Source organism: Neurospora crassa, linkage group II (assembly GCF_000182925.2).
Source record: "Neurospora crassa OR74A linkage group II, whole genome shotgun sequence".
NCBI classification, from domain to species: domain Eukaryota; kingdom Fungi; phylum Ascomycota; class Sordariomycetes; order Sordariales; family Sordariaceae; genus Neurospora; species Neurospora crassa.
In genome coordinates, this window is record NC_026502.1 from 1,753,946 (window position 1) to 1,779,327 (window position 25,382).

Genomic DNA, 25,382 nt, shown 5'->3' on the forward strand with positions numbered 1-25,382 from the left:
TTGAAAAGACGCCCGGCAAACTATTTATTGTTTTTTTTTATTATTTTTTTCGACGGACCTACGGAGTGTACATGCAACTACATGTACCTAGATAATCATACAAAAGCTTCGCATGATCACGTACTTGATTTCCGTCCAAATACTTCTTTTCGTTTCATCGTCCAAGCTGCTCTCCAACCTCTCTATTCTATTTTTCAGGGACTGGCAATCACAAAGGTATTCAGTTTGGGCCCTGTGGCCTGTGTCTCAGTCACGAAACACAAGCCGGTGAGTTGACTTCCTTGTTGGAACACAAAGCCGCCGTTTGCTTGTAGCTGGGCTGTTAGGGTGCAGTGTGGTCCACTCATCAAGCGCGCCCGATGCCGCACAGTGGCTGCTCAACCGCTACCGCTCCATCTCCGCAAGAATCTCTCCGCCCGGATACGACCCGACCGCTAATCACCCACGCTTTTCCACTGCAGTCCCAGGGCATTCCTGCCAATCTCTAACAACCCGCACCCAACAAGGGAAGGGGAAGCTCCAGACGACGAGATCCGACTTCCCTTGGCTTTTACGACGGCTGACATTTCTACACCTGCAACTCGTCCACCCGACCAGACACCCTGCACTAAACACCAGGCATTCATCCATCATCCTAGCAGAGTAAAGGTTAGTACACTACCTACTATACACTACTACATACCTACCTACGACGGCACCTCAAGTGACGAGCAGCCCAGGCCAGGTCCTCCACCCACCTACCCACACCACCACCACCACCGCCGAAGGCACGGGTACAGTACTGGTGCTAGTGGCCACGGCTACCTTAGCATCGGATGCCTGACCACCACCACCACCCACCCACCCACCCACCCACCCACCCACCACACACACCCTTCTTCACCCGTCACGCCTTGACCCTGCTGCCCTTCTACACTTTGTCCCCGTTTCCACTCTCCACTTCCATTCAGGTTCCATTCCATTGCTTGCGCCCTCAAGCAATCCCACCTCGGCTTCCCTGCGCAACACCATCCGAACTCCGGCCCTCTTTCGCGATACCTACACAGCTTGGCTGCCAGCTAAACCGTCTTCAGTACCTCCCGTCTTCGTACATCGTTGCTGTCGGATACACCATTGCTCTGCGCCCAGTCCCATCACCATCCGCCATCTCGAACGCGTTACTACCAAACGACAACGACTCCTCCATCTGCACCTTCGGGCCACCCCCCCTTCGAACCTGCTCGGGCACGCTCACCGATCGATTGCCGTCGTTGCATGCGCTGCCATCGTTTTCGGTTGCCCGACTGAGACATGCGCCCTTGTCTGTTGTGCAAAATCAAGGTTGTCGATAGGAGGCTAGGATAGAGAAGCTAGGAACTACCATCACGTCCCCTTCGACGGGCGGACAAATGAGGAGGAAACAGGCTGGTGTTGGCGATCCACATACGACAACACCGCGATAGCGACCGAACCGCCGCTTGATACATCTTGGCCGTTGCTGCCACGCGCACGCGTCTCTCACTGCAGAGAGAATCGCAAACACAAAAGAGTACTGGTTAGGTATGCCATTTTCCTCCTGGTGACCAAGTGTGGTCGTAGTGTTGCGTCTGCTCCGTGTTTTGTGTTTCAATTGCCCCGCAAACCCAAAGTTGGGATCAAAGACCCCAAGGAGACGTCGCAAAGCTGCGATCCCGCTTGTCGCGTTGGCCATTTCTCCATGTAGACAAGTACCCCGATGACTACGTTTTCCTTTTGCTTTTCTTGGGCATGAGGGTGACGCATGCTGATTGTGCCAATTGCCAGACCCTATTGCGAACCAAAAACAAAAAGCCGTCTATTGTGAAGGTCGACCCGCCTTCCATCCCATCTTGGTCGCATGTTTTGCATTGAATAGCTATTCATACAACCCCACGCATACCGCACAATAGCAATCCTGAGTGCTTTCTGAACCCAGCTTGGAGACCGGACCTGACCTACCCTACGCTTTACTCTACTTCGACCTAGTCTACAACTCCTTCACAACGTCAACGAACGTCAGCTACGAAATTCAAGACGCAACATTTCTGCAGCCCTCGGTTGCCGCGCCTAATCTTCGAACCCCTACAACAAAGAGACGAGTGATACGGTATACCCCGACTTGCGCTGTTACGGAGTCCAATGACCCTACGATGAAAAGAACGATGGAAGGAGCGGAAAAGAATGCAGACAAATTGGCTAAGCGTATATTACCACAACGTCCGCACCACCTTACACTGTCCCTGACGGACAAGTACCCCGAGCCTGCTGGGTTTTGGTACACGGGAAAGAGTCACAGACTGCAGTACACCACCTTTCTCTCAGACTGCGATCGCGGCATCCTCATCACGCGGCCTTCGTATGACATTTGCGAGGAGCCCGCGAGCGCCCCCAGCGCTATGCCTCCAAAACCGACTCTCCTGAACGGGGAGGCCAAGAAGAAACTTTCATTGAAGGACTATCAGCGGAGGAATCAGTCGCCCCAGGACCCTTCGGCTACACCAAGGCTGGATGCCAAGTCCGAGTCCAAGGGTGGCACAAGAGTGAATGGGACAGTGGAACGAAATGCACCGGTAAAGGAGAACGTCAAGCCCGACGATGCCAAGGCAAAGACGAAACCTGTCAGGACGGAGGGAGGGGAGTCAGAAAAGCCCCGCATCACGGTCAATGGAGACAGTATGCGAGGCTCCCACGTGCAGTCTCAGGTCGAGCTCGAGAGTCGGAAACGGGCCACGGATACCGAACGCGACCAACCCAAGCGTCCCAGGACGGATACTAATCACGATACGTCACGTCTTCCCCCGAAGCCAGAGGCACCACGAAATCGCCTGAGCGACAGAAGCGACAAGGATATCAAAAAGGAATCTCTACATCTGACGACCAACGGACAGGCCCGCACTGCCGCAGACAGGGACCGTGATGTCAGCGCTTCACCCAAGTCCACGATACTAGTGAACGGGTCGAAGCCATATAAGGAGAGTACCCCAGTTTCTCCACGGAGGAAGCGAGACACAGCGTCAAAAGCACCTGTGCCTGCCTTACTGTCGCCTCTACACCCTTCCTTACTCGCAGGCGAGTCGGATAAGCCAAAATCCAAGAAGCCGGCAGAAAAGGCCCCACCGAAGCCTTTGAAGATTGACAGCAGCAGCTCGAGAAAGAAGTATGAAATCCCGGCCCTCTTGTCTCCTACGCTACCTGCGATTGTTGAGGAGGAGCTCGCACGCAAGTTCAAAAGCACACCGTCCAAGGGTGATTCTAGGGACACCAAGACCCAGCTGCCAGATTCACCTAGCATTGCGAGGAAGACCAAGGTGAAGGCTGAGCCTATCGAGGAGGAAGACGAAGAAGAGGAGGAACAAGAACCTTCCCTGATCGTCACGTTGAAGCTGAAGAAAGCCAATGCCAAGAGGGCAAAGGATCTCCTGAGCCTGCCTTCCAAGGCTGTAAAGGACGCAATGAGGAAGGAACGCACTGCTGCACGAGCAGAAGCTACCCCTCCACCTGCTAGAAAACGGCCACGGGCCCCGGACGACACACCGTCAGAAAGTGTCGCTGCAAAACGACCAAAGTCAGCAGTAGGCGACACTGTTATCGCCAGACCAACAGGAATGACAACACCACTCAAACCCAGCGCACCGGCCATGTCCCGCGTCCCATCAACTCAATCCCAGAATGCCACACCAGGGCCGCCCCCGACGAGACACATCACTCCCGGCATGGGCGAGCGCTCATCGGTACCGCCTCTGCCGCCCCCATCCGCCGAGGCCGCACCGTTCCGCGAGCGAGATGCCGAGTATCGTGCATATGGAAGTAAACTAAAGCACCAGCGTGACGCAGTTGACGCACAACTGCGCGACCCAGCCAAGCTCAAGACCATTTCATCGACCGCCATGACTCTGGAGACCAAGCGCGCCATGGTTCTCCACATTGAGATGGTTTTGGCCTACATGATTGCCTTTTACAACTTCAACCACTCCCGGATGATGGATCGCCGACCGCCCGATTTTGCGACGTGGGAATCTCTGGTCCCGCATTTCAGCGAGCTGAAGAAGCGCGTCTACTCTGTTCGACCGTTCCGGATTCTCACAACGCAGCTATTCGCCGTCATGCTCGAACACATCACAGCAACATTCAGCCAGGCCGACCAGGCGACGGCCCCGGCCCTGCTTGCGAGGTGGCAAAAGATGGAGCGTTTGAGGCCCGAGGTCTGGCATGAGCTATATGGGCTGGCGGATTTCGTGGATGACAAGAGAGTCAAGATGACGGTTGGGCCGTGGACCAAGATCGAGGAGGCGGTATTAAGCGCAATGGGCGTCATGAAGAAGTGGGCGGAAATTGAGGAGGTCAAGTGGACGCCTATGATCATGAAGCCTGAGATGGCGGCTGAGGCCAAAAAGGAGAAGGGGCAAGAGAAGGAAAAGGAAAAGGACCACCAGCCGCAGCGTGATAAGGAACGTGAGCGTGAGCGTGAGCGTGAGCGAGAGCGAGAGCGCGAACAACGGGACCGTGATAGAGACCGTGATCGGGACAGGGATAGGGAGCAACAACAGCAACAACAACAACAACAACACCACCGAGATCAGCAGCGTGATCGCGAGAAAGAGCGAGACAGAGATAGAGTGAGGGACATGAGCCGGGACCGGGTCCGCGATCGCGAGCGAGGCGAACGGGACCGACCACCACCACCAAGGGAGCGCGATCCCAGAGACCCCATCCGAGGCGTCGGCGGAGGGCCAGGCCGTGATCATCCAGGAAAAGAAATGCGCGACCGCGACCGCGACAGGCTGTACAACAACGACGGAAGATCGTCTGCGAGGGGCCGAGGTAGAGAGAGGTCGAGAACGCGAGATAGGGATATGGGTATTGGTGGTCGAGATCCGCCGATGCGCTCGGTAGACTTGAGGTTACCCCTACCGCCGCCTCCGCCTCATCATCATGGCTTGCCACCGAGGATGAATGGGTATAGGTAGAGAGGCTGAAAATGGTGTGTGTAGAAGCCGACGGGGTGGAAGGACTAAAAGAAGAGTCGGACAAAGTGAAAGGAAGATCCTGAAAGAGAAAGAGGGCCTAGGAGGAGGAGAAGAAGAAGAAGAAGGACAAGTGAATGGAATTGCATATCAATGAATTCTGCATGAGGAGCAGGCAGCCGACAGACAGACAGAGCCTTAGGTTGAGAGCTCTTCTCTCATGAGGAACAAATAAGCCTTTGTTGAGGCGTGAACATGTATTACGTCTAAGAGAGACAGAAAACTGGATGATTCCAGATAAAACTTTACCCACCCAACCAACCAAGTTTTGACTTGCCTTCCCACTGAATGGCGGAATTTCGAGATGGGCAAGCAATGAAGCAAGCAAGCCAAGTTTCAGTAACAGACAGTAGTACACTACAGACAGACAGACAGACAGACAGGTTTATAACAGTCTCCATCCAATATGTGTACTTTTAGCGGCTGGCCGAAAAGACGGGGGAAAAAAAAGGTCTCTTGGACAAAAGTTCAGTTCAGTGTTTACATTTACAGGCTAAAAAAAAAAAAAAATAAAAAAAAAAAAATTCATGGGGCCCTACCTACATTATCTATCTATCTATCTATCTATCTATCTACTTTACCATGTGGGTGTGTTATGATCGTGGCCTGCATGCATCATTCGGGATCTATCTTCTTAGGATAATATCGATACCATGTAAACTACACCCCCCATTTCCTTGTCTGTCGGTCTGATCTGGTCTGGACCACGCAAGCAAGCTGTTTGCTTGGATGTTTTATATAGGAGCCATCTTTTGTTTTCCAATGCCTTTCTTTTTTTTTTTTTTTTTTTTTTTTTTTTCCTTCTTTCGAATCAATGGTGTGAGACTAATGTCTTCTAATTTAAGAGGCCTCATGGCAAATGAAGAAAGGTTCGATTACAAGAGGATACCCACTAGAGAGGTTTCTGTAGCGTTATTAAACCCTTAGCGTTATCCAATGTGGCTTCAAATGGAAGACAGTTCCTGATACTTATAAGAAAAGGGGGGAAAGAGCCAGAGACTTCAATACCATACAAAGGCTGAGAACTTTAGGCATATAAATACCTTAGGAAGAGGTATAACTGACCCAAGACATGTGCGAAGATCTAGTCAAATAATCTGTGAACGGGCGTAGCATTCATTTCACGTCATTTGGTCTTTATGATCATCACTGCCCAAACATAGGCGCGAGTGTTTCTTTACCCATGTTGATAGATAGCCATGTTCTTCGGATTGAATACCTTGCGATGCATTCCCTATCCTATTCCCTTTTCCAGTTTTTGATTCACTCCGAGTTTCTATAACCACAAAGCTCCCAGCTTGTATCATATACAGAAACAAATCATTGACCCTGGAGTCCCCTATTATGTACAGAAAAAAAATGAATTGGTTAATCAACCGCCAGCCTTTTGTTTTTCTCCTATCTTCCTTCCATCCTCCCTCTCCTTCGAGGGAGAAGAGGAGAAAAGGAGACGTTCATTAGTGATTAGGTTCTCTTGAAACCCAAACCATCCTTTTCCCTCTTCCATATCATCATAAAACGATTGTATGCCTTGATTCATGGTATCATAAACAGAAATTCCCCCCCAAAAAAACCTTCGAGCCATTAAACATAGCTGCCCGAACAAAGAGGGCAACAAGTGAAAGTGAAAAAAAAAAAAAAAAAAAAATTCCTCGTTTCCGGCATCATGGCCACAAGGAAACCTTTTTCCATCATCCGGTCAAACCGTCATCGTAGGCCCCTATGCACCTGCGAGTTGCAAAGTGGCAAGACTGCCCTCCAGCGCAGCGCATAAAGACTGCTACCGGGGCGGGCCTCAGATCAGTAGGACAGATGACGCCGTAACGATGAAGAGGTCGAAATAAACCCATTCAAGCTAGGCAGTGCATGAAAATGATGTCTGGCTTATCCTGGTAATGCAATTCCAAATGCATAACAAAAACGAAAACCAAATAAATGAGACGATGATGCCAAACCCAGCTCTCGCTCCGTTTCAAGCACCAGCCCAGCCAAGTCATTTGCTCATAGCCAGAAGGTGAAAAAGAGCATGACTCCAACCAAACCAGCGCTCATACCCGTCAACTCCTTGTTCATGGGAGCAGGGTTCTTGGTCGAGGTCGGCGAGGCGCTTCCAGCAGGCTGAGAAACCTCAGCTTCCTGGGTGGCGGCAGGCCTGGGCGCATTGGTGGTCAAAGTCTCGCCGATAGTGGGCAGAGCAACGTTGCCGTTTACCAGCCAGCCCTGCACGCCGGAAGTGGGGCAGGCTCTGGTAGAGACGTGCTTGGGATCGTAGTCGGACCTCTTGATACCGGTAGGGGTGATGGTGGCCCACTGGTTCTGGAGGTTGGTGAAATCGGGAAGGACGGGGGTAGGGGTGCCAGCTCGGGTGAAACCGCCCTCGATGTTGGCGCCGGTGGCGGTCGGCTCCAGCTTAGGACCGTACGAGATCAAGCCGTAGTGGTTCTCCTCCTCGATCCACTCGTAGATGAGTGCACCGCTCCAGTCGTTGACCATCTCGGGACCGAAGATGGCATTCTGGTCGCCAAATAGGCGGGGGCCTGGCACGTTGCAGCCGGTCTCCGAGAAGAAGATGGGAACGGGGAAGTCCTTGGCCATGCTCTGCAAGTTGGCATAGCCGGACTCGGCATACTTGGTGGGGTCGCACCATTCGTACGAGTTAAGGGCGAAGAAGTCGACGTTCTCGGAGGAGTTTCCGCCGCAGGTTAGATAGTCCTGCAACATTGGACGAAGTTCGGCTATGTCGGCGGCCGAGTAACCGATGGGGACCTTGCGATACTTCTTCTTGTCGCGGTAGGCCTTCATGTCACGAGTAGCAGCCTTGATGTAGGGAGCCGCCAGAGATTGGTCGGCCTGGATGATGATCTCGTTGCCGATGAAGAAGCCCAGAACGTTGTCGTACTTGATAAAGGCATCCATGACCTCGGCGTACCTATCATGCTGGGTCTGGTTCCACCAAGGATCGTTCTGTAGGTGTCTGTTAGTATCAAGAGCTCCTTTTCGCGTATCAGGCAGAGACATACGGGCAAGATGTAGGTGTCAAAGGTGTCCAGATCGATCAATGGGTAGATGCCGGCCTTTTCGAACACGTCCATGCAGCCGTCGTGGTTTGCCGAGGGATCAACATGGTAGACACGGATCGAGTTTGCGCCGAGCTTCTCCATAAGGGCAGCATCGCGCTTGCACTGCTCAGTGTCGACCAAGGGGTCAGCTGGCGTCAGTTGGTAGGCAACTCCTGGGCCATTGTTAGCTGGAATCCACGATGGTTTGGAGGGACAACGAAGCATGGGAACAAAGAATATTTACCCTTGAGAAAGAACTGGTCGCCGTTGCTGGTGAAGAACTTATTTCCCACAGCTTCAATGGTGGGGAGGGCATGCGTGAGGCCGGCGCCGACCACGGCGGATAGGAATGATGCCTTCATAATGGATGTGACACGGAAAAAGTACCCGTCCAAAAGATAAGTATCGACTGACAAACTAAACGATGGTTGGGGAAGAGGAAGAGGTAGAAAATAACTCTTTCACTTTTCCGTTCGTTCGCAGCGAGGAAGAGTGAGTGAGGGTTGGTTGGTGGGTCCAAACGACAAGTGAAGAGCGGCAAACGCTTTTCAGTTGGCAAATCTGACGGTTTCGTTGAAATGAGGTGGTGTTCCAGGGGAAGGTTCTTCCCGTCTCTTGCCCGAAGCTCTTCCTTGTTGTGCTCGACTCGCACTTGCCAAACTGAATTGGAAATTTGCGACAGCGAATGCGTGTGACGGATAGGTAGGTAGGTAACGAATGCTGGAAACAATGAATGGATGCTCCAGGTCCCTGTCCAATCTCCCAAATCTCCGTATTACTGTAACGCACGGTCGATCTGTTGAAGTACCCGAGCTCTTGAAGAGAAAGAAAAGAGAAACGAGCGAGCGCGTGGTGAGCTTAAAAGATTGTACGGAACATGAAGAATATGGGGAACGGCGTTGCGACAGGGTCCAGGAAGTCAAAGACCAAGAAGTGGAAGCAGGGAAAAGGCGAACAAGGTTTTGAGAGAGAAGGCTGGACAGGGGACCCACCCCCTATGTGCGTAGCGGTACTAAGATCCCCTAACGTCCAAGAATCTTTACCACTTTTCCACTTGAAGCGATCACCACGCGAACAAGAGATCGGAGATGGCAGGCCCCTTGGACCAATCCCTATCCAAGCGTGGTTACACTAGTACAATACTAGTTGGATATATGGCGGACGGCCCAATTGACCGACCACGCGGCAGAGAGTCGGCCGCCCATTTCTTGGTTATCTTTGCTAGTTTCGCCGCCTTCGCCGGTATCAGAAACCAAAAAGGAATGGGTGTTGCCGGTGAACCTTGGCAGAGACAACGGAAAAGTAAGGTAGCATTGGTTAGTTGGAGTCTATTGACCCCCTGTCATTGGCAGGATGCAACAAGCAACAACGACTGATGGATTGATTCCGTGAGAGGTCGACCTCTGCAGACGCTCTGCAGCAGCACTGCAAGCACCAGGCTGCACAACCTGGCACCGTGGATGCAATGTCACCCCGCTAGAAGCTGTGGGCCGACCCGAATCCTGGTTGCTCCAATTGCGCCAATGGCCGATTGGCAGAGACCGAAGAGGGAAAATGCCGTGGCGGTAACTACAATATTGAAATTCAGAAAATGCCTTGTCAGATAACGCCAACGCCAAACAGAAGCCAGCCAGCGCCGCCCGTGTGCCGTCTGCTTGTCTAGATGCGGCATCCTGGCAAACATTTTCTGCCAACAGACGAACAAGAGAACTACCCACGAGACTGGTCAGGTCAATCCAAGGTTTCCAGTCAAGCGCGACAAGAATGATGGAATACTGCAAAGGTCAAGGGGGATTTGCAGAGAGACGGGAGACAAAGGAAAGGAAAGGAAGCCAAAAACCAAACCCCACGGACAACGAACCTCAATCCCCACCACGGGGGGCCCCCAAACCCACAAACCTGGAAGTGGGTTCCTTAGGTCGTCCGTCCCTGAATTTGCAGGGAGAAAGCTTCAAGCTAACTGTCACAACCAGCCAACCACCGGTCTTATTGCCACTCCATCGCGCCTTTTCCCTTTTCGACTTTGGCTTGTGAAGGGGTCTGTCTCTTTTCACACCATTCAATATGTTCACGCGGTGGCGGTAGGCCAGGTCGTTCGGTGGGCTCGGCTCCGACTCTTTCTGCACCTCAGTACACTACACCTGGCATCTCTCCTTTTTTCTAGCATCAACTTAAGAAACTCCACCAGATGTACCTCACACCGACTGCCGTGAACATGTCATCAGATGCGAAACTCGGTTTGCTCGGTCATCGCGTTCGTCGTCCTCTTCTGGAACCGGTCGTGTGTCGTGACCGAAGCTTCATTTCGACGCGTCGCAGTCCGTAGCCGTGATGCGATGATGAATGCCGGTAGTGTCATGTAAACACCCGTTGACTGCACCAAAGAGAAGTTACACGGCGTTCGATGGGTCTGGACTCCTTGGGGCCTGAATGGATGGCAGACAATGCAATTGCCGCCGCTCACTGTGAGCAAGCAGTTCAATGGCCACTGCATCGATTCGAATCAGAAACGAAACGTTTCGTTTCGTCTTGAAGGGCTGGGGCTGGGGCTGGGGCTGGGGCTGGAGACACGCAATTTGCATCGCTTACATGAACTTTTCTTTACTTTTGTTCAAGCTCAAACGGCCATCCATCCCTTGGCATTGCTTATTCCAACTCAAACCCTCGCCTGCCGCCTCGTCGCCCGGTCGCCGCCATCCAAGGGATCGAGAATGATGAATGTAAGCGAAGCCAGAAAAGTTTCAAAACTGAAATGCCTTGGAAAGCGAAAGCCTAGAAGGATCCTTCCTGTCCTCGCAAAGTTGTTTTCCATCGCTGGAATTAAGCGGCTGCTGCAACGCGGCGCTGCTAACCCAGGATTGTATTTAACCGGAGCGACGATGACGTTCTTTCGACGTCTTACCAACCTTCAGCCTGCCGACTTCTACTGCATAGTACAGTAACGTCTACAACAAACATCTCTCTCCCACACGGCACCTTCGGCTTTTTTTTTTTTAATTATTTTTGGAGAGACTTGCGATGCTAACCCCTTTTCTCGGAATTATGCAACTTTGCAAACGTCATACATATCCCCTTCTGTTGCATGTTTCTCGTCTGCAACGTCGTCTTCATCCCCATCTCCATGATCTCCATCCCATACCGATCCCGGCCCCGCACCACACGTGCGTTGCAGCACTGCGCTGCGCGGTTGCCGTCTTGCTTAGTTGCAACATGTCAAGTACACTACATACCTCCGACTACTGAGCTGCTGCTGCAGTGTACCTTGATTTGATGCAGTAAGAAGATCGGGTGGACGCACTGCATTGACGACCTATCTATCTGATTGATATCAAATGAATGTCCTCTCGTGCGTTCGACACGGACAAGGACAAGGACAAGGACAAGGACAACGACAACGAAGGGAAACGCCCATTCTTTTAACCGCCGTTCAACTTTGATGATGATGAATGGGAGAGTATTGCTGTGGTGAGGGGGGTGCTTTAGAATAGAACGGGAGTGCTCGCTCGGTTGTGTGCAACATCACTGACTGGAGCTTTCCAGCAGTCGTTTTACTAACTGCCAACCAGTTAGCCAGCCAACCAGCCAGCCAGCCAGCCAGCCAGCCAGCGGTACTAATCGGACCAGCCTCCAGCCCACGATGATGGACAGCTGCTGCTTCGTAATGTCCACAAATAAATACTTTAACAACTAGTAACCTAGTAACCTAGCTAAGTATAACTTCAAGAGTAGGACTGGAGTGACTATGGTACAGAGGCCCCATATCCGGGCACCTGAGCGTGAGCGGGAATTCGTGCCGATGCACGCCAGGATCTATCTTGTCCGCTATGTATGCAAAAGATAAGATACGTAGGCGGTCCATACGAAACATACCTAGAGCCATGTAGGTAGGTTGAAAACTCCCTATGTGATTGGCGGCTGCGGAAGATGGAAGCCGAATCAAGTACATAGTAAAAATGATTGATGGAGGTAATAGTATGTATGTACTTAGAAGCGTGGGGGATGATGAGGCTGGTTATGGCTTGCATATGCGGCAGCAGCGGAGATTGGCCTTCCTCAGAGCTGAATGGCTGAAGAAGATGGGATCTACCTACGACAACCTGTAAATGGTTTCAGGCTTTCGAGGTGAAATAGCCAAGAGATAAGATCTGCTTGTACTGTGTGTGTGTAGCAACTGCACTAGTCAGACGGTCGATTACGCAGTTGACCAGACGAGTAGTACCAAGACAGTGCGTGCCATTGAACTCGAGAACGAAGTTGTCTTTGGAACTCGGAGACACCAGTCGGCCAATAAGGAAATATTATGAGAAGGACAGTACAATGCTGGTTGGATTGTCAACTGTGTATGCTGAGCAAGACATATATCAACTAATCCTGGTCGCCGCAATGGGACTTTCAAGTGTATTGAGTTCTCATCAAAAATAAACGAGTAGTATCTGATTTGATATATTCAATGCTAATTCTAAGCCCCCATTATCGAACACACGTCGACTTATTGTTGAAACACCTAGACAAGTTGACAGGTCTCGAGCTAAGAAACCAAACAGTATCGGACTATATAGCACCATTAACATCAACAACGTTTTTCCTTGCTTAATATCCATTACCTATTCGTCCATCCACCTTTTCTTCCCCCCCGTTAGTTCCCTCCAGGTTACCACCACTTAATTCCAAGCAGGAACCCCAAAAAAGCGTCACCCCCGATCCGCCACTTCCATGTCTCACCCTCTATGACTTCGTTAAGCTCGTGAGGCTCATAAGAGAACTAGCTTTTTGCCTGTCGTGTCAGAACCAGCACCGTCACCACCACTACCGACACCGCGAGGATTTTCCGTACCCTTGTCCGTGGCCGCGGTAGGTTTCTTCTTCAACGTCCCCATCATCCTCGAGCGGGGGCTCTGCTGGATGACAGCAGCTGCTGCTGCTGCTGCCTCAAGAGGGTGAGGGCGACTAGATGTTCCGCCAGGACCATGACCACTACTACCTTGGCTCGTGGTTCTAATTCCCATAGGCAACGAAAGCCTCGCGGCCGACATGGACGATGGCACGGTAAGGAGTCGTTCGGAACCGCTAGCTCGGCTGTTGGTTCTTCTTTGTCTTGGTTGCCCATTCTTATGTTTAAGGCTGTACCTGTAACCACGACCTTGTAGGCTGTTCAAAAAGCCATGGAAAAAGCCAAGAGAGAAGGAAGAGGTCATAAACGAAAGGATGTGGAATGCGACCAGCGGGGAAGCCGGCGCAGAGCCAGAAGTGGAAAAGGAACAAGATCCTGAATCGGGAACGGGGTTGGAATATGCTAAGGTCGAAGTCGTTGCATTGGATCGAGGCTCAACATCCCTTATTTTATCAGGGTAGTTGTATGCTTCATTGCCTAGGTGCTGCGCTTGTTCCCTCTCTGCGACTTGGTCAGACCCGAAAGTAGGACTAACTTTATTATGAAACTCCGCCATAACAGGACAATTGTTGGGTTTTGCTAGAAAGCTATTGCTCGGTCTTATGGCTCCATGTGCCAATCCCTTGCTGTGCAGCCAGCAGATGGTGTCGACTGGGCAGTGGACTCGGTTCATCACGAGCCGCCTTTGTTGTCTTTTCCAAGATGTTTGACACAGGCTGGGTGATTTCCACTGCTCAAGATCAACTTCAAGGTCTGCTCCGTCGTAGCGGGAGTGAAAAGCATGTAGCTGTTTTCGCGACGTGTGTAGGTTGCGAAGTAACGGGTTAGGTGCTCGTTCTGTAGGTTGGGGGACTTGACAAGAGGAAGTTTTCCCTTGTCACAACAGATGCGTATCCCGCCGTCCCTCCTTGTTCACCCAACTGTTGTTCCTTTGAGCCGATAAGAGGTATGCGTCGTCGAGTGAACAACATTGCAGGCGGCTGATCTGAAAGTGCAACCGTATCCTCCACAGAAATCGGCTTTTCACCGGCAACCCCCTCCTCTTGGCCAAGGTCAAGTCCAGCTGTATGACCCGTAAACACTTGTTGGACACGTCGAAGGTTGCCCCTTCAATCCCAATTTCATGACTCTCTTTGCTACCGGATCCTGAAACCACCTCGACAGGTACCATTTCTTCCACGCCAAACTCCATATGATCTCCTTCCGTGATGTCCCTTGGCAAATACCGCCACTTCCTCTCAAGAATTTTCTCCACCAGATGCTCAACTTGTACTCCAAACCATCCCGTCAATGGCACCTCGGCCAGCCGTTTTCCCGACAATGGCAGTTGCAATCATCCCAGTCATCGTCAAGACAGCTTAGATATTTGTGATGGGACACCGAGGTTAAGCAGGATGAGGAAGATGCGCCGTGCTTGGAGCTCAATGCTTTTCCAGTGATCGTTGGCGCGGAGATGGTGTTGCGGAGCGAGATGGGAGATGAGAAAGTCGGGAGTGACGGTACGAGCGATTGTGCGTTCGGTGTAGAACATTGTTTGGTGTTGAAGGATGTCGTTCAGACAATGCCGAAGGTCCACCAGCTGAACCCAGCATGTGGTTGATTTTGTATTATTGATCAGGCGTGGGGATGGATAACATAGGCACGCATGTGTGTGCCTTTGTTCTTCGAGTGGAAGACGTGCATCACACCATGCAACCCTTCATCCCTTGACATGCATCCATAGGTTTTGACCGGAAAACAGGTGCTTCTTGAACAAATCCTGACCACCACTATTATTTTCAGCTTCAACGGTGAGGTTCAGACATCAGGTATGCACGAGCACTCCCGGTGCAGCGATCAAGTCGGTTCGATGGCGGACGTATAAGAAGCATATGAAGTCTCTAGAACGTTGGTGAGAACGTTCTGATGCAATGCGACATTATTATTGAAACTCATAGTCGAAAGTGATTGTCGATGCGGAGGGATCATGATGGGATATGAAAGGAGGAACTGAAGATGGAAGTCACCGAATTATCCACAGAGGGAGACTGACAGGCCTGGCCCAAATCTCTTGTCGCATGCCAAGACAGCACCCGAACCGCTCTTGCCGCTAAAACGTGGGGGATGTGAGACCCGCAGGCCCCACCTACCCTATTGATGCAGGTGGCTTTCATCATCTTCAACGTCACTTCCTTCTCTTCACTGACTCGGCAATCACGGTCTTCTTCCCTCCCGCCCTGTGAAGATTCGTTTCCCAAGCTACCTCTAGGTACCTACTCCATTCTCTTGCCACCTTCGAAGTGGGAAACTACCTCTACTCACATCATTTTATTACGCCAGGCCCTTCAGTGTTCCGTCTCGTCAAGGCGACTAATATGATTGCGACTGTTGACGTATTGATCCGCTCTCAAAGAGCATTCGTTATTCCGAGTCTACACAGTACACGCTAGCTTGAAGCCCGTTGTCTTCTGTTGAGAATTTATTTTCTAAAACAGACCGACTGATAAAGACAGACAACAACGGTTGGAAAGGCTGAGCCACTGCAGTTCTAGCTAGTACCAACCTCTGATAACCTCTACACATACAAGGCCTTCATTGCCTCTCAAGGCACCTCGAAAGAGAAGTTTTCCAACGGTGTCCCAAAGCCTCATGCCTTATGCCCCTGTTGCTCACGGATCATGGACGCTTCCACCTGCGATCAGAAAGCACCGTGAAGACACAAACACCACAGCATCAGGCAGAATAGAATCATATTGCACACAGCCATGCCTGGGGCACAACGCACCGCAAACCCGGAAACCTCAAACTCTTAGCGAGAAACCTGTGGCAATTACAGGACCGCACACCCCTAGACCTTCCTTGACGCCACTGCATGTAAATAATCCAAGACTTGGACTACCTACCGCTACATCTAGATCGGCTCTCTCTGCATTATGAAAGACTCGCGCGAAGTTTGAGTTGGGAACGTGATGGCGTCACTATAGCCAAAGTCTACAGTAACTACGTCTACGTAGTCGACATCGCCACCTTGAACTGGGAACCGGCGAGGATGCCGATCGGTGCTTCGCGAAATGGGACCCGCTGGAGATCATCTCCTACCAGATCGACCCCAACCAAGCCTGATGTTACACACAACACATGAACACTACACTACGCCATGTGGGCATGCCCGTCTCGATTAGACGTTTTACCGGTATTCAATTCCCTTCCTCTCACGATGCTGGATCTTTCGGGAGCGCGTAACTCTTGTATTGGGTCTTGTACTTCTGGCGATTCGCAGCTGTATCAAGAATGTCCGAGAACGACCACCTACCCTTGAGGTCGGATAGTATTACTCACTTCAAAGCGGGACGCAGTTTCAATCGTTTTGCAGTGGGAACGCAGAAACACCTGACAACACGGACCGTGACAGTAGCAACAGCGGCCGGCACCAGCCCCCCGTTCCCTTCGGCACGAGAATTCCCGTTGATTCTCACTTTAACAAACTGAACCTCGGTCGCTACTACCTCAAGCTACTAGAATCATACTACAACTTCCCTCTCTTTAACCTACCCCTCCGAACGCCGAGAGAGAGAGAGAGAGAGAGAGAGAGAGAGAGAGAGAGAGAGAGAGAGAGAGAGAGAGAGAGAGAGAGAGAGAGAGAGAGAGAGAGAGAGAGAGAGAGAGAGAGAGAGAGAGAGAGAGAGAGAGATGGAAGAACGGGCAAGTGATATTAGGTACCGAACTAGCAAAGGGAGATTCGTTCAAGGAAGATGCGGCCATAACGGGTATCGAATCATTTATTTGCCCGATGCCGGATATGCGGGGCTGCCAATGAGAGAGAATGGAAGGAAGGACGTGTGAACGACGGAAGGGCAAGGGCGATCAGAGTGAAAGTACCTGGCCGGGCATCATATGTCACGCGCAATCTGTGATGGAGCATACATCAAACTATCATTAACAAGGAAGACTATGAAATAGTCCAATACAAACTAATAACATACGAATCACGGGGCGGGCAGTTTATATGAGACTGTTGTGTAAAGGCTACCTACCTACGTATGATCCAAGAACGCCGTAGTCGTGGTCCTTTAGACTTCAATGGGAAAAAACAAGTCGTTAGATATTGTTTCTGGGAGACCATATCTGTAGTGTAATCAAAGGCCGTCATACAATTACTGACGTCTCACGCAAACTTATTTCACCCATAGCAAGGTACCTTATAAACGCAGATGAAACCACATCGACGTAGAGGTACTTATCACATGCAGTGTGTCCCAGATCAGCACCAGCTTGGTTTATTGCTTCTTTTCAATTCATCGCTCGCCAGAGGCAGGCAGATAACCATAGACCTCTTCGCTACTACTGTCCATCCAATTACTACATTACTTAACCCATCTATCCAACCCCTATCATCCGCTCTCTTTGCATCCCATCCCCATCTTCCATCTTCAATCTGTCCTCTCCCTCTTCTAAATGATGATGACCAACTAATACTGCTCATGCTGTGTATGGGTATGGGTATAGGTATCATGTCTCGTTTTGTTTCCAAACCAAGCCAGCCCAACAAAAAATAGAAATAAATGGCAAGCAGAGAAAAGAAGAGAGGAGAAGAAAAAAATCAAAATACGCCGTTGCTCGTAAAATCAAAAGCGCACAATGCAAATGATGCTTTTTGTATACGCACACCCCAAACCAGAAGAACCTCTCTTTTTTGTAGTTCGTTCCTTCCAGAATCTTCGTTATGATCTCGTCTTCATAAGACCGTTGTGTTCATGATTGTGTTTGTGTTGTAGACTGTCTTTTAAAGGCAGTCGTTATGTGATGTGCCGTCCTCATAAGACGGGTATTCTTGTGTTTTTTTTGTTCTCTTCTTTTTTCTATAAGAAAAAATAGTGTTGACCATGCAGCAACCGCTTAAACTGAATTAGTAGCGGCATCGCCATCCTTCCTGGGCACACTCGAAGGCTGGTGATCCTTCTCACCAACGGCGTGCTCAGAGTTGGTCTCATCACCGCTCTCGTCCTCGGCGGCGGGGGCTCTAGGCGCAAACGTGGGAGCGTAGGCAGACTTGGCGCGGATGCGGTGGCCATAGTACAGGAAGATGATGGGGATGGGCACGAGCGCGGCGGCAACACAACCAAGGAGAGTGGAAGCCCACTGGATACCCATGCCCTTGAACATGTAGGTGGAGAAGAGCGGGAAACCGGCACCGGCGAGCGAACGAAGGAAGGTGTTGCCAGCGATGGCGGAGGCAGCGAACATGAGGTAGGAGTCGACCAGGTAGTTAAGGGCCTGGAGGAAGATGGAGGCCAGACCAAAACCGGAGAGAATACCGGAGAGGGTGGGGACAATCCAGTGAACCTTGCCGCTGTAGCCAGACCAGCCGAACCAGAACAGACCGGCGGAAAAGGCAACACCGCCAGCAATGACGCTGGGGAGACGCCATTCGGGGATGGGGACACCGTTGTTGGCGTTGAGCTTGCGCATGTACCACGGCTGCTGCAGAAGGATGGTGACACCGGCGAGGATCTGACCCGTGATCATGCCGAAGAAAGTGAGGCCAGAAACACCAGGAGTCATGTGGTAGACACCCTGGAAGACAATAGGGTAGGCCGTCAGGAAGAGATACAGGATGCCGTAGATGAAGGCCATGTAGATGGAGAGGAGGGCGACGATGGGCTCTCCGAAAAGGAGACGCAGGGGACGCGAAAAGTTCTTCGATACAAGCTCCTTGAAGTCAATCTCAATCTCCTCTTGCTTGGCGTGGATGCCCCAGTTGAGAGTGCGGCGGCGGAGCTCGGAGGCCTTCTTGACCAGGATCTGGGGAGGGTAGGTCTCGTGCATGAAGAGCAGGTCCAGGCCGAAGGCGAGGAAGGCCATGAAGGAGACAATGTACTCGGTCCAGCGCCAGCCAAGGTAAGATGTCGAAATGAAGCCACCGATGAAGGGAGCCATCATAGGACCGGTGAAGACTGTCATGGAAAACAGGGTAATGGCGATACCTCTCGTCCTGTTGTCGAACATGTCTGAGAAAACAGCAGCGACGACAGCCAGTGGGCAGGCGCCAAAGAAGCCACCGAAGAAGCGAGTGATGAGGATGGTTTGGAGATCCTTGGCGGTAGCCGTGGCGATACTGAAGATGGCCATACCAAACATGCCGATAACGATAGGAAGCTTACGGCCCTTCAATTCGGACAGAGGCGCCCATAGTGTAGGACCAAACGCGAAACCCAGAACGTAGAAAGAGACACCGAGAATACCAACCGTCTGGTTGACGTGGTAGATCCTGGCAATGGAGCTGGTTGCCGAAGAGAAGATAGATGAACCGAACGCCGCAACAAGTGAAGTATATCCGAGCATAGCGGCACTCCAGAACCTGAGCGAGTCACGTTAATCTTTTAAATCCTGATAACTAGCCAGCCGGAGGTGTTTCAACTTACTTCTTCTTGAAAGGCCAGTTCATGGCGTGCAAGGGATCGTCGGGACCGTCAAACTCAACCACATACTCATCCGGGTCGGGCAGCTGGGGTGGGTAGGGCTTTCCGGCGCCGAAGGGCGGGAGAGGCTTTTCGGACCTCCTGCTCGTCCTGGTATTCCTGGTTCCTGACCTTCCCACAGTGCCGCTGTGCTGACTCCTCTGCGTCTGGATGCGACTAAGCTCGGTAGGGTGCCTCTCAAGATCGTGCTGTGTCGAAACACCGCTCATGCGTCTCGCTCTCCTTTGCCTCTCCTCGGAAGATGAAGTCGAAACCGACGACGTCGACATCACTCGCTCAACCTCATCGCTACGGCGAGCGAGAGACTCCTGACCGGCAAACTCCATGGGCGAGGCGTCGATCTCGGCGGCCGCAATCTCGCGGTCGGCTTCGGTGAGGGGCATGGCGACTTTTGTGTGTATGGGTTGCTGAATGTATGCCGTGAGTGATTGTTGACCGGTTGCTGAGGACCGGATTGATGCCAGAACCTAACCTATATATTATTATAGGCAGGTGGCAAATGGTATAAGTTGACTAATGTACTTTTTGTTCTTTGTACACGAGACACACGGCAAGTGAGAACGGAAGAACTGGGGACTTGATGATGAACCTCGGCTCGGGTCGAGTCGATCAACAAGCCAACAGACGGAAAGTAACTTTTTATTCCTAAACTGGAACCTTGTGCTCACTTTTGGTTGAAGAGGGGTAGGGGTAGATGAAGTGAAGAAAAAGGTCAGGTTTCAACTACAGACTAGATCGTTCATCCGGGGAAGGAGAGGAAGGTATACATAGGTAGTGAGGGGGGATCCCTTGCCGTATAAATAATGAATGACGTGCACAATTCGGAAGGGGACTTTCTCAGGGCCGTATCGGTACCTTTTTTCGGTTCTTGGGCCTCCAGGCCAAGGACACCAACGAAGGAGCAGGGGTGTGTATACCGTATCGACTGCACTACTTATGTATGGATCTCATGGGTTCTCTCATGGGTTCTCTCGGGCAAGATCCACTGCCAGCCCACCGTACCCACAATTCCACAAACTGGAGCCTGGCCTTCAGAGATTTTCGCAGAGCCATTCGTGACGGGTTGTGTGTGTGGTGGGCTGATGGCGGGCATGTTCTCCGTGTTTTTTTATGAAAGGGGCCCGGGACTCGGCACTCGCTTCTGCCCCTATCGCCGGTTTCTGTGTGCAGGCGGTTATTCGGTTGGGTTGGTGCTGCAGTGCTACAGTACAGGGAACCATTACAAGCAGGAGATGATACAATAGATCCTAGCTGCCAGAAAGAAGCCGCGGTTGGGCGGCATCCCCGACCCTGCCAAGTTGAACCAAATAAGATTTGCTGCAGAAAATGGGCGCCGGCAAGATCGGGGTCAATATATTCAAAAGCAGCTACGTGGAGTACTGACTGATATCTTTTGCGTTGTTCTGTGGTGCGTGGATCGAAGGCGAGAAAGAAAAACAAAAAAAAAACAAAAAAAGAAAAAAAAATGTGGCAGTGGCGGGGCAATCGTTGGCAAAGTGGAAAGGCAACTGAAAGGCGGGAAGGCGGGCCTCCATCACTCCGCGTGCCGTGGCCTGCATCCATTCATTATAAATCGCCTAGTCTTCTGCGATCGTCGACTGGAGTAGTGTAAACCTTTCATCTCCGCGATGCGCTGATGGGAGGCCGGGACATGGGTTCTGGTAACCCCTCGAATGGCGGTGTCAGGCCCAACTCTTCAGTCCAGTCCGAGCAGGACGAGGGAGTTCAGGCCTCGGAACGGTAACCTCTGCATAGTAAGCGGCTTCAGACAGAAGATAAACCCACCGGCACCCACCGGCACCCACCGGGACCACTTCAGGTTGGGGACCACTTTGGGAAGCCAGACCGCAAGCGTGGAATGGCGGAATGAGACATTGCCCGTCCAGGGGTTGTGCGTGTTGTGACAACTCGGCATCGTATGTACTTGTATGTAATGTAAAGAATAAAATTAAGTAGAAGAAGAAGAAGAAGAAGAAAAGACGTCCAACCGTTTGCCGAATGTCGAGGTCGTGCTTGGTGAGAGACTCCGGCTGCAAGAGTGGTGGTGGTGTGGGTTGTGTTGTTCAGTCAGCGGTGATACTGTAAGCTCGTATTTGTGGGCTTCCCTTCCCTTGTAGCGAGCGAATGCACGACCGAAATTCCCAGTCGTTCCCGTGGCGCAAAGTCGCAAATCGAACCCGCCGCAGAGTGCCGGCGGTTGGTTCCAGCTCCAACAGCGATCAATGAACAGAAGAAGACATTCCGTCCGGATGTTGTGCTTGCGCTTGTGCTTGTGCTGAGGGGAGTGCTGTGGCCCGCTTTCGGATTTGTCAGTTTTTATGCTGTCAAGTACACTAGTGTAGTGTAGTCTGTCGAGACAACCGCCAATCTGGCCAGCAAGGTTTCCCCGTTTGGGGTTTTGGCGATGGGAGATAGCTTATATCCGGGAGCCGATGGTCTCAGCTTGACACAAAAACTGAATGCTGTCACGTCTTGGCTTTTTGTGCTTTTTGTGCTGCCGAGGCTGCGGAATTACGTCAAAGGGCTGAGACGTAACTAGGTAACGGTTGCTGAAGTGAGTGGTGGCAGCCAAGAGTGCGGATGTGGCTTCAGTTCTGTCGGGTTATCGGGACAGGTCTGCCACAGTAGTGTAGTGCCGTGTGCCCCGTGTCTTCCACTTGTCTCGATCGCTGTCTGGTATCATGGCCTCTTTATCATGAATTTGCTCAATGGTGATCACAGATTGATAGTCGATGTGTTGGCGTTGAACTTGTGCTCATCCTCTTCACATCGCACCCCTTGTACAGTGTGAGGATAACCACCCGGGGGTCTTCCCTGTGCATAAAATTCCGTCTTTGCCGCGAATCCGGCCCAAATCTAGCCTACCGCTGCATACATACCTTCCATTGGTAAGTAAAAATCCATTGCAAAGACGCTGGGATGGAAGCCGGTGATGGTTGCATGTTGCATGGAGCATCTATCGGTGAGCAATAAGCCGAACTCAACTCTGTGGCTCTGCCGCTCAGCCGTGAACCTACACTAACTTCTGAAGCAGGAGCGGAGCGGGAATAGGCCGAGGCTTGGCCGCCGGAACCCACTCGGGCCACTCCTTGTCCACTTTTGCCGTTCTTGAGAAATGCAGGAGAAGGGCGGGAGATGCGACGAGATGCGACGAGAAGGTGCAGAAGGTGCCACGGCAACGGTGGGTGCCAAGTGCCAAGTGGAACATGATGCAGCCCAACGTCGAGTGGCTCCGTCTCTATTTGGGCTTCAGCCATTGAAGACAACGGACGGAGTGATATGGGAATCTCCAATTGCTTGTTGGAAAAGTTACTTCTCTCTTGCAGTTCACATCCTGATTCAGACAGTGCGTGATGCCATTCCCGAACAAAAAGGCTTAAAAAATATTCCACTGCCATGTGCGTTTTGCGTGGGCGCATTTCCACTTACACTAGTTCTCGGCAAGGATTCTGAACGTTGCCCAGCGATCCGCCAATTTCCGAGAATAACCGAGGCACACAACAACAACAACAACAACAAAAGAACTTTCATCGCTGACACCGTTGTCCGAGTCGTCCCTGTATCCCGTCCCACCGGTTGGGAAATTAGAGAAAAAGTTTTCATCAGACTAGCGAAGGCACGACTGGGATCTAGGGACGATTTCTCACAGTCCAAGCGGCTACTGTATTGCCATCCAAAACTAGCCGCCGTATTCAACCTAGAGCTTTGATGTGTATGTAATTGAAGACACGACAACGTCTATGGAGATGTTGCACCGCACGCCTTGCTGAGATCGCCGCAAAGTAAACAAACAAATAGTAAATGGAAAAACTTTAGCCAAGCTTCAAGCACCATGTCACACACACTAGATGCAACCCTTACCGCACCCCCCAGTCATCCGCTTCTAGAAGGGTCGCCGCATCTTCCAAGCTCAGCCCTGCGGTTTCAGGGTATACCGTCCAAATCAGGCCATACCCAACCGCGCAGATCACTGCGTACAGGACAAACGTCCAAGACGGCGACAAGGCCTCCATCAGCGGAAGGAACGTCAGTCCAATCACAAAGTTGGCGCTCCAGTTGGTCGCTGTTGCAACACCACTGCCCACTGACCGAACACTCAGTGAGAAGAGCTCGCTCTGCATCCAGGGCACATTGCCCAGTCCGATGGCATAGCCAGCCACATAAATCATGATGCTCGCCAAAATAATGACGGCCCCGCCCTGACCTCCCGTTGTCGAGGGCGAGCTGGTCTCTGAATTCGGGAGCTCGATGAACGAAAAGCCATAGCCGGCAAGCACCAGACCTGCAATCATAAAGGGAAGAGACCAGAGTAGAATGCGTCTCCTTCCCACCCGGTCGATCAACACCAGGGCAACTAAGGTGAAGGCAAAGTTGGTGACTGCAACGACTAGCGAGGTCAAAGTCGGCTCTGAAAACCCCACCATCGTGAATATCGTGGCCGAGAAGTACATGAGCGAGTTCTAAAGAAAAAAAAAAAAAAAAAAAAAAATTGTTAGCACAAGTGGCCCATCAATAAGGCGGTACAGTGTCACGGTCGCAGCCCGGGTTACTCACAAATCCGCACAGCTGCTGAAGACCCTGGAGGAGACAAGCAATTGCCAATGCCCGTCTGTTCCTCCTCACCCTGATCAGTTCCCGCATAGCCTCCATCCACGCATTCACTGCATTCCCATTTGCATACCCGGCCCCGGCGCCACCCAGTCTCATAGCCGTAGCCTCCTCTCTCACCTCAATCTCGATGCTCTTCAACACAGCATCCACTTCCCTCCTCGTCGACGGATCCTGCGCATCATCCCCCGCGGCAATCTTAGCAATCACCGCTCTTGCCTCTTGCGACCTTCCGTCCTTCACCAACCACCTCGGGCTCTCCGGCATCCACAACAAGATGACCACCTGACAAACCGCCGGCACCGCGCCCAACCCGACCATCCATCTCCACCCCGTCGTCTCCGGACTACCATACGTCCCAAAGATCCAGCCTACCACGTACGCAACCACCTGCCCAAGCGTGATAAACACAATGTTCATCGTCACCAACCGGCCGCGGTGCGTCGCAGGCGCCAGCTCGGCAATGTACAGCGGCGTCACGAAGCTGGCGGCGCCGATGGCTATGCCGACAACCGACCGCCCAATTACCATGACCTCGACGGTCCGGCTGGCGGCCTGGCAGAGGGCGCCGATGATGAAGAGGGTGTCGGCGAAGAGGACAACGCGCTTGCGGCCCCGGTCGTCGGCGAGCGCGGAGGCGAAGGGTAGCGCGAGCAGGGCGAAGAGGGAGGTGCATGAGGTGATGACGGATTTGTCGAGCGAGGTCAGGGGCCGGTGCGAGAGGGAGGTACCGATAGAGACAAGGGTGGCGCTTATTACGCCTGTGTCGTCTGGGTAAGGGGTAAGTGTGTTAGTCTCTGGTACTCATGTGTCATGTTCCATTGACAGAGAGGGTACAAGTTGGTAGCACTAGAAATGGGAAAGGTACAACGTAGGGGAGGTGTAGGCTGCTGTTGTTGTTATTGGGTAACGTACAGCCGAAGAGTAGACCGCTTATTCCGGCGGAAAAGGTGAGTAGCCAGATGAACAGGCCGGGCGGTGATATGTGCTGTTTCCCTCCCCGGGAATCATGCGCATGTTCGACATCATGGCTGCCATCATCTTGGTCCCTCTCCGTCGATTGAGTGTTGGCGATCAAGGGCTCTTCTGGGTTGTCTGTCATGATGCCGTGTCGTTGCTGCTGTTCATGTCATGGGACTGGATGTTGTCAAGTGGAACTTTCTCGGTCGCAAACAATACCTAAGGCACGTTTAGTATGGGGTGCGGTAAGGCTGAAGGATGATCGTTGGCAAGCGATATTAATGATGCCCTGTGATGTGCAGTAGTCGGAGGTTCCAGTACCTTGCACTACCGACGGGCGCTGGCCCGGGCCCAGATGGGAGTTCATCCACATGTCATCGATGCC

At 51.8% G+C, this 25,382-nt stretch overlaps 6 protein-coding genes across 6 annotated transcripts; 2 read left to right on the forward strand and 4 right to left on the reverse strand.

Moving 5' to 3' along the window:
* Positions 1-438: 438 nt before the first annotated feature.
* On the reverse strand, positions 439-1,466 carry NCU06852 (hypothetical protein; the record flags this gene model as incomplete). Its single annotated transcript, XM_958233.2, has 4 exons — positions 439-634; positions 874-1,038; positions 1,092-1,302; positions 1,427-1,466. The coding sequence occupies 4 exons, from the start codon at positions 1,464-1,466 to the stop codon at positions 439-441; spliced, it is 612 nt and encodes a 203-aa protein (XP_963326.2).
* Positions 890-5,538, forward strand: NCU06851 (hypothetical protein). The gene is made up of 2 exons (XM_958232.2): positions 890-1,539; positions 1,783-5,538. The coding sequence occupies exon 2, from the start codon at positions 2,148-2,150 to the stop codon at positions 4,962-4,964; it is 2,817 nt and encodes a 938-aa protein (XP_963325.1). The 5' UTR covers positions 890-1,539; positions 1,783-2,147; the 3' UTR covers positions 4,965-5,538.
* Positions 5,539-6,213: 675 nt separating this feature from the next.
* gel-5 (1,3-beta-glucanosyltransferase gel3) lies at positions 6,214-8,986 on the reverse strand. Its single transcript, XM_958231.3, has 3 exons — positions 8,325-8,986; positions 8,042-8,253; positions 6,214-7,985 (listed from the first exon to the last, which is right to left on the reverse strand). Exons 1-3 carry the CDS (start codon positions 8,440-8,442, stop codon positions 7,023-7,025), a joined length of 1,293 nt encoding a protein of 430 aa, XP_963324.2. The 5' UTR covers positions 8,443-8,986; the 3' UTR covers positions 6,214-7,022.
* A 3,047-nt stretch (positions 8,987-12,033) lies between these two features.
* Positions 12,034-12,384, forward strand: NCU06849 (hypothetical protein; the record flags this gene model as incomplete). The annotated part of the gene is made up of 2 exons (XM_958230.3): positions 12,034-12,179; positions 12,249-12,384. The coding sequence occupies 2 exons, from the start codon at positions 12,034-12,036 to the stop codon at positions 12,382-12,384; spliced, it is 282 nt and encodes a 93-aa protein (XP_963323.3).
* Positions 12,385-17,214: 4,830 nt separating this feature from the next.
* Positions 17,215-20,331, reverse strand: NCU06847 (major facilitator superfamily transporter). The gene is made up of 2 exons (XM_958228.2): positions 19,373-20,331; positions 17,215-19,308 (listed from the first exon to the last, which is right to left on the reverse strand). Exons 1-2 carry the CDS (start codon positions 19,810-19,812, stop codon positions 17,847-17,849), a joined length of 1,902 nt encoding a protein of 633 aa, XP_963321.1. The 5' UTR covers positions 19,813-20,331; the 3' UTR covers positions 17,215-17,846.
* A 2,732-nt stretch (positions 20,332-23,063) lies between these two features.
* NCU06846 (MFS myo-inositol transporter) lies at positions 23,064-25,351 on the reverse strand. Its single transcript, XM_958227.3, has 3 exons — positions 24,953-25,351; positions 23,984-24,807; positions 23,064-23,889 (listed from the first exon to the last, which is right to left on the reverse strand). The coding sequence occupies exons 1-3, from the start codon at positions 25,137-25,139 to the stop codon at positions 23,287-23,289; spliced, it is 1,614 nt and encodes a 537-aa protein (XP_963320.3). The 5' UTR covers positions 25,140-25,351; the 3' UTR covers positions 23,064-23,286.
* Positions 25,352-25,382: the final 31 nt, after the last annotated feature.